The 12,561-nt window shown below is 41.4% G+C and overlaps 1 protein-coding gene across 1 annotated transcript; it reads right to left on the bottom strand.

Annotated features, from left to right (window-relative positions):
* Nucleotides 1-2,719: 2,719 nt before the first annotated feature.
* On the bottom strand, nucleotides 2,720-7,891 carry LOC114583578 (vomeronasal type-2 receptor 26-like). Its single transcript, XM_077917825.1, has 4 exons — nucleotides 7,088-7,891; nucleotides 6,538-6,765; nucleotides 5,727-5,851; nucleotides 2,720-3,623 (listed from the first exon to the last, which is right to left on the bottom strand). The coding sequence occupies exons 1-4, from the start codon at nucleotides 7,889-7,891 to the stop codon at nucleotides 2,720-2,722; spliced, it is 2,061 nt and encodes a 686-aa protein (XP_077773951.1).
* Between the last annotated feature and the right edge of the window lie 4,670 nt (nucleotides 7,892-12,561).

Here is a 12,561-nt window from a genome sequence, read left to right as displayed (position 1 = left end):
AAAAAGAGAAAAGAAGCAGAAATGTACAATTCAAAATCTAGCTCAGGAGTTTATAAATTTCAATGTACAGTATCAACTATCAAGCTTTCAGTCTTGAAGAGACTTGTCGGTAGGTTGAAAACTCTTACTATGAAACATCAAAAAGATTCTGTGAAGGGTGTTCTCTGAAGAAAACTTCATAGAATACATAAAAGAGTTGCGAAGAAATCCCACCAATGATGAAGTCCCCTGGCTGGTACCACTCATGAGGAACAGGAAAAGGATTTTTCATTGGACACTGCACACTATCTGCTTTGTATACAACAGGCATTTGCAGGGACAGCAACAGCAATAGCCACAGCATCCTAGCTTTGTAGCTTTTATCCTCTTCCAACAAATCTCTTAAGGAGAGCTGTTTCCCAGTCTATAGCTGTACTGAAAGTATATTGAGATGTTTTCAGATGTTTCAATCATTTTCTAGTTTGTGTGTTTGCTCACCTGTTTCTTAGATTCGAGTTTATTAGATTCAAACCTGATAATTGCATGCCTTGATGTATGGATAAGAGTGGAAACACTCATTAAAGTCTTGACTTTTTACAGGTGCAATCAGAAAGTCTCTTAAGATTTTGCCAAGTCAGCTACATATAATTATTTCAATAATTGCTGGAAGAGATAATAATTCTGAGTATTTTGCCTCAGAGTCATACTTTTAGAAACAAACATGTTGGGTTTGATTTCTTTATTCAAATCTGATTACAAATTGCCCCTGCCTTTCAGTGGCCCCAAAAGTGGAATTTTTCAAAGCAAGCAAGCTGGAAAGTCGTGGTGAAACTATTTACTTTGTGACTGCTAAGCAGGGATTTCTAAATTTCATGATTTAGATGTTACAGCAAAACAGAGCTGACTACAATCAGTTTTCTGATGACACCTTGCCCCAAATTTCCTAATGCTCAAATCACAAGGACTACATCATACAATTAGCACTAAGGACATTAGGAACATGGTCCTCTGCAGCACCCCACAGCACAACTTCTACAGTGCTGAAAGATATTTAGTAGCACTGACTGCAGCCAAAACCAACCCCAATCTGCCCTGTGAGGGGCAGGTTATCAGGCATACCTGTCATTGGTTGACACCGATACTACTCAACCCAGAACAAATCCCAAAATAATTGTGCCTGCTGAGGCTATTGTTAGTTTCAGGAATAATACTGCTCCACATTGATGTTGAGGGTACTTAGAATCCATTGATTCAATGTCTGTATAAACCCCACCATTGCACAATGAGGCAGGAACCTCAACAGGAGTGCTAGGCAGGTCAGCCAGAAAATTCCTCATTTCTTTGGGGAATCCATCAAATACTCTCACTCTCCAAGAGTGACCAACTTAATGGTTAACCAGCCATTGAAGAGTATAGCATCAATAATAAATGGGCAAGAGCGGAGAGACAATATCATTTTAACCCCCCCCCCCCCCCGATTTCTTCATTTAAATGCTCAGATTGCATGACAATTCAGCTCTTCCCTTGCTGGCTTATTGGATAAGGCCTACTGGCTTTTATTTTTCATTGAAGCATTGGCTTTGTGGTTTTCTGGAAAGTTTCAGTTTTAATTTTGAATACAGCCCTGAGGCCTTGGCACTGAGTGAGGGAAAGCTGGGCCGGGGCGGCAAGCGAGCAGGCAAGGGATGCCATCACCCCGCCCCCCGCTCCTGTAAGTAGGAGTAGGATTGGGCTGCTCCGCTAGGCAGCATGATGCTCCCGCTTCCCAGTTTAGAGAGCCCCAACCTGTTGCTGCTTGCATGGGGACAGGAGCTGGATGGGGCTGTTCAGCTGCGGAGGTGCAGGCACCATCACACTTTCTGTTGAGGGGTTCGCGGCTGCACTCCCCTCAAGGGAAAAGTTTAAAGGAGCCCCCACCTCTGCATGAGAGCCCCTGCACCACCTGAAGGCAGTCAGGTGTTCCCCAGTTGAGCTGCCCGATCCTGCTCCTACTCGTGTGTAAGCAGGAGTGAAGGCGGGGTTATCTCAGCTGGGGAGTGGAGTCTTTGCACTCCCCAGCTGAGTGGCCTAATCTCACTCCTACTTGCAAGCAACATTACCAACATTTCTGTGATGAAAATAAGGACATCTTGTTCCATACCCTCCCCCAATGAAAATAGGGACATCCTAAGGGACGCGGGTGGCGCTGTGGGTAAAAGCCTCAGCGCCAAGGGCTTGCCAATCGAAAGGTCGGCGGTTCGAATCCCCGCGGCGGGGTGCGCTCCCGTTGTTCGGTCCCAGCGCCTGCCAACCTAGCAGTTCGAAAGCACGTCAAAGTGCAAGTAGATAAATAGGGACCGCTTACTAGCGGGAAGGTAAACGGCGTTTCCGTGTGCGGCTCTGGCTCGCCAGAGCAGCGATGTCACACTGGCCACGTGACCCGGAAGTGTCTCCGGACAGCGCTGGCCCCCGGCCTCGAGAGTGAGATGGGCGCACAACCCTAGAGTCTGTCAAGACTGGCCTGTACGGGCAGGGGTACCTTTAAGGAAAACTGGAATATCCTTGGATCACATTGGAAACTGTGATATCTTCTGTAAATCTGGGACTGTCCATGGAAAATAGGGTGACATATAGAGATTGTTGGTTTGGCACTGGAATAACAGCAGAATCTCTAGCAGAGGAGTTAGGTAAAACAGCCTTGGTATTAAACAATTCCACTTCACATATAGAAGACAATAAAGGAAAATCCCTAAGATTCTTTTTAAATCTTTCTTCTTATTAGTTGCTCTCTGTTGTTCAACTCAGGCCTCAAGACAATGATGTAGCATTTAGGAGTGAAGATGCAGCCCAATAACCCAGCACTGGAGGCCAGGATGGAGATGATCTCCACCACTACCATGTATTTCCCTTTGGTGCTCAGATAGGTTGGAACAAAAGAAAGCCAAACACTGCAAAACAGCAACATGCTGAAGGTAATGAATTTGGCTTCATTAAAACTGTCAGGTAATCTGCGGGCCAGAAATGCCACAATGAAACTGGCAATCGCCAGGAGGCCCATGTAGCCCAGGACACAATAAAACAGGATTACGGACACTTCATTACATTGCACAATGATTTCTGTGGTTACAGAGTGCATATCTAAATCTGGGAATGGGGGAGATGTCATCAACCACAAAGTACAAACAATAGATTGAATAAAAGAACAGGAAACTACAACAGAGTAGGCCAGTCTTTGCCCTACCCACTTCCTCATGCTAGAGCCTGGCTTGGTGGCCATGAAAGCTACAACTACAGTGATCGTTTTGGCCAACATGCAAGAAATAGCCACAGAGAAGATCATGCCAAAAGCAGGTTGTCTGAGAAGACAGGTCACTTTCCCAGGTTTGCCAATAAATAGCAAAGAAGATAGGAAGCAGAGCAGAAGAGAGACCAGGAGAGTGTAGGTGAGGGCTCGGTTGTTGGCTTTGACAATGAGGGTATCTTTGTGCTTCACAAAAGTGCCTAACACCAAAGTTGTGAGAAGGGAAGAAGATAGAGCAACAGAAGTTAGGCTGATCCCGAAAGGTTCTTCATAGGAAAGAAAGCTCATAGTTTTAGAGATGCATTGGTTTCTCTTCCTGTTTGGATATTGATCTTCTGGGCATATGAAGCAGTCGTGCATATTTGAAAAAGAGGTCAAATTCCAAAGGCAATTAATGTGCTTTCTTTGTCTACTGTATATCAGTTGTCTAATTTTGACCTGCTCCTTCTTATTCTACCAACTCCATCTGGTGAAAGGTTACCCGATTTTTTTCAATGAATCCGTGGACACAATAAATAAATAAATAAATAAATACTACATGTTCAGGACGTTGATGCTGCAGTGATGGCGTGGCAGAGGGGTGGCCACCACCTTGAGCCCAACCGCCATGTTTCCCCTTCCTCTGAGGCTTCTATCTCCTTTCTCCATGAGCCTGGGCAGCCCCTGAGTTGTTGGCTCTTCGGTGGTGGTGCTGGTGAGGAAGCAGTGTGCGGTGGGTCAGGCATGGAAGGCAGAGAAGGAGGGCAGAGAGCGGCCTCAATCCCACTCCTACTTGCCTGCAAGTAGGAGGTAGGTGGGGATCCCTCAGCTGGAAAGGGAGGCTTCCCATTGCCTAACTGAGAGATCCCTGCCCCCTCCTGCTTTCACACAAGTAGGAGTTAGGAGGCTGCTCTGATAGGCAGCATGAAGCCTCCCTTCACAGCTTAGTTACTCAATCAGTACACACCTGCAACAAAATCAAGCAATCAACCCAACTCCTGCATCAAAATAGGTGATACGTACTCCTGTATCTTTGAAATCATGCACCTTATATGAACCAGTCACATACCAAAAAGATGCAATGCATCAAACATTAAAAATAAAGTATACCAAGATTGTTTTATGTAGTAGGTTTTCATTTGTGATGGACTACCATGAGTTAAGTTGCAATAATATGATGTTCCTCTGATAATTTGGGATTTAAGGGTATTGGAAATTATATACTATAGATCTGTGTTCTTCAAGGGGAAATGTAGTACTCTGGTACCTCGGGTTAAGAACTTAATTGGTTCTGGAGGTCTGTTCTTAACCTGAAACTGTCCTTAACCTGAAGCACCACTTTTGCAAATGGGGCCTCCTCCTGCTGCTGCCCCGCCTCTGCACAATTTCTGTTGTCATCCTGAAGCAAAGTTCTTAACCCGAGGTAATATTTCTGGGTTAGCGGAGTCTGTAACCTGAAGCGTATGTAACCTGAAGCATATGTACCCCAAGGTACCACTGTATAACTATCCCTACCTTTGGCCGTCTAATCAGTCCAGTCTTTGGGAGGCTCATTGCTTAGTGACCAGTCTTACCCTTGCTGATCCAGGAAGTTATGATTTCACCAGTGTTTCTAAATTCACAATCAGTAATTTAGATTTATAATGTGAACTTGTAATGTGTCTTTTGTTGTCGTTGTTATTCCTTTAGCCTCAGATATCTTCTCATCCATAAAGGTCAATGAAGGTCAGTTAGGTAAATTAATTTTATTTTCTCAGCATATATGGCAAAGATTTATCCTTGACTGTTAAGTACTATTTGTCCTGATATGGAATGGGGCAAACCCTCCCCCTTAATATGGTAACTGCTTCAGAGGGAACTGGGGTGAAACAACTGCCAGACCCAGAACCTGTGGCATATAATCAGGTTCAAACCTCACATCTGAACAGATTAAATTTGTCATTGTTACCATTGTTATCACTTGTCCGCTGATGTAATGCTTAAACTATTTCTTCTCTTTTGGATATCTTAAACTATGTTGGGGCAACTTCCAAATCCATCCATCTTTTGGGTCCCTTCCAACTTTAAGATTCTATGAGTCTATGAGAAAGCATTGCAGACAGTGGCATAGGAAGGGGGCGGGGGGGGGCAGCCCACCCCAGGTTCCATCCCTGAGGAACACCTTTGGGATGCTCATGCGCAGGGGCCGCCCCCATTGGGACACTCGTGTGGGCGACGTGCCACACCCACATGGGCGACGTGCCACTCCCCCAAACTCCGGGTCCCAAAGCCCCTAGCTCCACCACTGATTGCAGAACTGAAATTAGCTTCTCTGAGTGTTTTTGAGAAAGTGCTGGATGTCAGCAGAGAAATATTTGCACACCATACCAAGCATAATAGCTTACTTACATGCACAGCATGGTAAATAAACATTTGTAATGAGCTCTTTGTCAAAATCCATAATAATAATTTGTGATGAAATAAAAAATGATTTCTTTCTCATGTACCATTCTGGTCTGAAAACTTGCCTTCTGGACATGGAGCACAATCATAGCAGCAAAATTTTTCACCTTCCTTCATTTTCTTCTGATGACCAGGAAGACAGTGTTCGGTGCACACCGAAATGGGCATCACCTATCCATAAACAGGAAGGGGTTACAGGTTGGATTTTATTTCTAAGTTATCCTACTGAATTAATTGCAAACTCATTCTATGACGGGCAGTCAGGGCATGCAGATATAGCAGTAACCAGAGAATGAATGACTGCTATGAAGAGCAGAGAGAGAAGTAGTGACATTATTCAGTTTGACTTCACCCTCAAAGCTTAACCCCTCCATTGTCTCCCAACATGGGATGCCAACAATCCAAGAAACAACAATTCATAAATAAAACTTTTGCATGCAGCGCTATATATAATCTGACCATTGAGCCATCTCCCTTGCTAACATTAGATGTTGCTGATCTTTTCCATTCCTTCTTGGAGATGCGGAAGATGTTTCAGTGCAAGTATTATTCTTTCCACCAAGGTTGGCTCTTGTGCAATAGAAAGATAGATAACCCAGTGCTGGATCACTAACATATTTAATCAATATCCCTTAAATCCCTGTCATATACAAATAAGACATAGGTAAAATTTACAAAAAAATATACTGATGTTTATTGGCAGTTCAGTTTTGCACCTAGGATTTCCATGTGCTAAATAATCAGATAGTCCCTGTGACTATCCAATACAAAGAGACATAGTATGCAGAACAAATAGATGTTCTGTCAGGACACTTTGGGAGAACATGGGGTCTACAGGAATACCCCAGGATTCTGACCTGGTTAAAACCTTTGTGCCACATTATCATGTCCTCATGAATGATGAATTTCTTTCCTTCAGGAGCAGTATCATCCACCTCTCCAACTTTCACTCGAAGGAAGGACTTGTTTGGGAATATGACCATGTTCATGATGTCAAATCCACCTCCCATTTCCTTTTTAGTAGTAAAGGACAGTGTTTCTCCAGCTGAATTGTTAAAGGAAATGCCATGAAGGAAAGGGTGGAGCTGATTGAAAGATTAAAGACAAGGGTGGGGGGAATGAAAACACTATTAGTGTTTGTTAGCATTATCTAAGAAAGACCAAAAGTGAAAAATCAACTATTTTACATAGAAGATAAAAACCTACATTATACATTGGCGGCACAATGTCTTTCCAGGCCAGAATGTGCAATACATGATGTAAAGCTTTGTAAAAAAATAAAAATAAAATGAGGAGTACCAGTTAACACATTTTATTTTATTTTACCCCCCCCCCCAAATACACACACACACACACACACACACACACACACACACACAAAATATGGACTTATTTCCAGCACACTACCTGCCAAGGCTGCAGATCTTGAAGTTCAAATGTGTTATTACCCATGCTTGCTCTGGGTTTGGATCTTGTTAAAGAAATGTCATGTAAAGCATGAGCCACCACATGGACAGCATTGTAGATGCTATAGCTGTGGCCGGTCATGCGCATTTCAAAGAGTGGATCAGGAAGACTCTCCAGGCTCTCCTCTCTTGTACATTGCTCACTTGCGTCCATTGACACATTGCGGTTTGGAAAATCACAATCAAATGCTTGCTCCCAGAAGTCCTTCAGAAAACCATTTTCTTTTATCCCATCAGGTTTTATGCTCTGAAGAAAATCATGGAACCCAAGAAGCTCTTTGGAGTGAATTGTGAAACAAATGGCGCCTTGGAAGAGATGAAAATCCCAATTCCTTTGAAGCCCTGTCAACATGAAATCAATCTGAGTTGTTATGATCCAAACTTTTGTAACTGATTCAATGTCATTTTTTTCAATATCTTGTAGAAAAAAGAAAATAGCTGTCAGCCATATGAGTGCCATAGATTCTCCATAGATAATAAATGTGTGGGCTTTGTCATCTTTGACATCATTGTAACTACTTAATAGGACATCGTAAACTTCATCAATATTATCAAAACGGGCTAGTTTGGGGAATCTTTGTATGAAGGCTGAACAGATTCCATTTTTGGAAAACAGTGGCTCCATCGTCTCCAAGAAATTTTCTCCACTTTCATCATCCACAACAAAGTGTCCAACCCATGTCCATCCAAAATGCTTAAGCAAGCTGATAATTCCCATGTATTGATGGGCTTCATTTGGAACCATGCGGTAGAAGGAAGAGATATGACTTTCCTCAGTCTCCTCCTCGGTGGGAAATGAGCCATAAGTGAGCTACAAAAAAATGCACCGATATTACTGAAACACATTATGCGCAATGACTTCAGTTAATTTTGAGATATGTTCAGGATTCAAAGAAATCTTTCATCAATTGTAATAGACCTTTTCTGGGAATATGCCTACTTAGATTGCTTATAAACACTTTCTGAAGCTTAGAATCACATCAATAATAGTGATACAACCATTTTATTGGTTTGTTATGTCATTATAAAACTGCTTTTGTAGTGTTTATTTGAAATGCATCCCTGCTCCGTTGTGGCATTCCGCTCGGAGCTTTGTATGTATCTCTCTCTCTGTGTAAAAACAACGTACAAATAAAATGAATGAATGAATGACAATCAAGAGAGTAAGGTTGGTGATAAAATGTAAATATGACATGACATGAAGGCACTAGACATTATGCTGTAGATAATTCTATCCTTTTATGGGCTGGCACAGTTAATGACTTTTCTCAGGCATCACCCACCAAACAAACTTAAAAAAAAAAGTTTATGTGAATTCTAATTGTATAATCTGACCATGGGGCACTTGGGGACGAAGTTTCTATTTAATGGATTAATAATGGCCATTAGTCCAAATCACAAAATTGTAGAGTTGGAAAATACAAGGCAAAATAGCCAGGGTCAAGAGGGAAGGAGGAAGAGTAGCAGGACTTTGGTCATTGAAAAACAGATATTTGCTTCTAATGGAAGGCAATAATATCACAAACAGCATCATTCAAATTATTGTTCTTGTAGAAAGGGATTTTGAAATAATAAAGACACTGTTTTCTACCAACTTGGTCACTTTTCTGTGTTATTTACCTCTGAGAATGATTTTGAAATATTCTTTTTCATTTTTGTTCATTGCACAGCGCTCTCAGTATGACTTTCCTCACTGTCCTCCTCAGTGGGAAATGAACCATATGTGAGCTACAAGAAATTGTACAGATATTACAGAAGTACATTGTGAACAATGACTCTTTCGGTTAATTCTCTACAGCTATGAATATATGTCCAAGATTCATAAAGATCATTCATGAATCATATTATGCCTTTTATGGAAATTTATGTCTTGCTTTTAAGGACTGAGTATTAACTATAGACACTTTCTGAATCTTGGAATCACAGCAATAGTAACAATGTGATATCATGGGGGAAATGTTTTCCGCTACCCCACCCTTTGGCCTTGGAGGCCTAATAAGAAACTGCTGCAGGTGAGGGATTTTGAGAAACATCATCTGGGGGGTGTTTCTGCAACCAAGGGGAAATTGTGAAGTTCCCTTGTCATTTTCTTATTAGCTGTTGCATGTTGTTAAATAATCTTGTTGTATTTATAGTATACAAATGAGGGGGGTTTTTTTGGTATGGTATTATCTTTGTATTGTTTTGCTATGCTATGCTATTGTTATTGTTTGCTATACAGTGGTACCTTGGTTTAAGAACATCTTAGTTTATGAACAACTTGGATTAAGAATGCTGCAACCCCAGAAGTAGGTGTTTTGGTTTGTGAACTTTACCTTGGAATAAGAACATGTTCCGCTTCCTGTCGAGTGTGTTCCACTTGTAAATAGAATCCCCTGCTGCTATGGGAAAGCACATCTTGGTTTAAGGATGCTTTGGTTTAAGAACACTTTGATTTAAGAACGGACTTCCGGAATGGATTAAGTTCGCAAACCAAGGTACCACTGTACTATAATTTTCTGATGTTATTGCTTTGGTGTGTTAATATGCAATAACTTTGTAATATTGGCTTGAAATGTACAGTATCCCTCTTTGATATAAGCTGCTTTGAGCATGATTTTGTTTATGGAAAAGCAGCATGCAAATAAAATGAATGGAAAGACGGATGACAATCAATAGAATAAGGGTGGTCCATATGTATATATAGTGCGAAAGGCTGGAGTGAAGAATTCGTCTTTAAAGAGCACATGGCAAATTGGTATTCACTATGCACTGAAGGTGCATATTGGGACGTGGGTGGTGCTGTGGGTAAAACTTCAGCGCTTAGGACTTGCCAATCGCATGGTCGGCGGTTCGAATCCCCGTGGCAGGGTGCACTCCCGTCGTTCGGTCCCAGCGCCTGCCAACCTAGCAGTTCGAAAGCACCCCCGGGTGCAAGTAGATAAATAGGGACCGCTTACCAGCAGGAAGGTAAACAGCGTTCCGTGTGCTGCGCTGGCTCGCCAGTTGCAGCTTGTCACGCTGGCCACGTGACCCGGAAGTGTCTGCGGACAGCGCTGGCTCCTGGCCTCTAGAGTGAGATGAGCGCACAACCCTAGAGTCTGGCAAGACTAGCCCGTACGGGCAGGGGTACCTTTACCTTTACCTTATGCACTGAAGGTGCTAGACATCACACTGTAAATAATTCCAAAATTTAGTGGATGTCATAGAAGGCCCTTCCCGCAGGAAACAAGCTGTCAACCAGTACAGTTTTATGTACAGAAGAGAGCAAGATGCTGTAAAGGGACTTTGATAATTGAGAATCATATATTGCTGCTACTGAAAGTTAATAATATCACAAATGAAAAGATTGCTTCAAAAAGCTTCTTTCAAATTACGCTGCTTGCTGGGTGGGATTTTGAAATAATAACGATACTCCCGTTTTCACCAACTGGTGAATGACTTTCATTTTGGTTCCTTCAGAGAATGATGTTGAAAATTTATTTGAATGATGTTGAAAATTTATTTATTGCTATGCTCCCTCAGTTCTGGGCAGGTGAAATGTTAGGTAGCTAGCACTAGCCTTTGCTAACAATTATATCTTCATCCTCCTGTTTCATATTTAATAATAATGTTTTTTTAAAAAAATAAAATAAATAAATAATAAATATTTATCAGTTCTATGAAAAGTGCAATGATTTTGGTCCCTAAGGAAGATCTATTTATGAATAGGACTCCATAAGAAGTCTATTCATCCTGGAAATCTGCCCACCAGACCCATCCCATTCAGAGATCCTACCTGTGGAATCTTGTAGAGGCCTATGCTGTCTCTCATATGGAAGGAGGTATCAGAGCTAAGTCCCCCAATGATGGCCAAAAGGTTCTTCTGGAGGTCACATTTATAATTCGGGACAAATCTGTGAGATTTGAAAAGCAGGTCCAATGTGGCACGGTAGGTCAACCTTGCATCATGATAGCTATCATAGATGTGAAACCCAAGAGTGATATTAGGCAATATTGTGGGGTTCTCATTGATCTCTTTCACAGCAAATGTCAAGGCAAGTATGTGCTGGTAGAATTTTGTCACCATACTGCAAAGAAGTTAATTAATTTACAGTTTCAGAGGAGATGTCTACAATGCATAAAATTAACATGCCACAGTTTTCCCCATTTCTGATTCAAATTGATTTTGATTGAAATTAAACAATGGTATTTGTAATTTATCGTTCTAATCTAAGAGACAACAAACAGTGGATGAAAATGATGATTAAGCTGCGCTTCTGTGTTCTGCATGGTACTTTGACCAATCCACCTTTGTTTCCTACATTACCAATCTAAAATTCATTTCTTCACCTTGTCCCATAAAACTTTATATAAAAAGACATAAGTCCTGACATAAATGCACCTGCCTAAATCACATTCGCTGCATGAACTTTTGCCTAACATACACATTTTAAAGGAACTGTGTTAAAATATAATGGGGGTAGGAAGCAAATACACAGAGAGAGAGACACAAAAAATCTAGCCCAGGAGCTTATGAATATCACCGTACTGTCTCAACCATCAGGCTAACCATTCTAAGGATATGACACAAAAGAAAAGAGACAACAAATAGACATACGGTAGAGTGGAGACTCTTACTATGAAACGTCGAAGACAATCTGTGATGGGTGTTCTCTGAAGAAAACTTCACAAAATATGTGAAAGATGTGAGAAGAAATCCCACCAATGATGAAGCCCCCTGGTTGGTACCACTCATGTGGAATAGGAAATGGATCATTCATTGGACACCTGATAGCATCTATTTTGCACTCAACAAACATTTGCATAAACAGGAACAACCATAGCAACAACATCCTGAAAGTGTATCTTTTATACTCTTGCAACAAACCTCTTCACCAGAGATATTACCCAGTTTATCAAAAATATTTTTAGGTATTTTCAGATGTTTCACTCATTCTATAGTTTGTGTGGTCACTGCCCTGGTTTCTTTTAAGAGGAATTGGCTAGAATTGATTGGCTGCAATCTACAAATTGCGGCAAATCTAAAAAAGTGACTTGTGAGCTGAATCTAAGCCTGAAATATGCTTTCATTTGTAGATAAAATTATCACCACCCATTTAAAGTCTGGCCAATAATATGAAGAAGGGAAGATTTCAAAAATAAAAGCGACATAGTTATGCCTGCCTCTTGCCCCTGTAGCAGGCTATCTGTGGCAAAATAAGTGAATTATTATAACCACTTCCAGGGTGGCTTATTGACTGTTTTCAAGTACCTACCAGAAAGTCTCGTGGGCTTTGACCAATTGAACTACATGTAATTATTTGCATAATTGCTTGAGGATATAACTTTCTCAGCATTTTAGCCCAGAGTGGCACTTTTGGCAACCAACATGTTGGATAGGGACATATATTAGGGACATGTCAGCACATGTGATGGGCGTGTCAAAAAACAGAA

This window comes from Podarcis muralis, chromosome 13 (genome assembly GCF_964188315.1).
Source record: "Podarcis muralis chromosome 13, rPodMur119.hap1.1, whole genome shotgun sequence".
Classification (NCBI taxonomy): domain Eukaryota; kingdom Metazoa; phylum Chordata; class Lepidosauria; order Squamata; family Lacertidae; genus Podarcis; species Podarcis muralis.
Note: the sequence above shows the minus strand (reverse complement) of the source record. Positions and strands in the feature narration are given on the sequence as shown.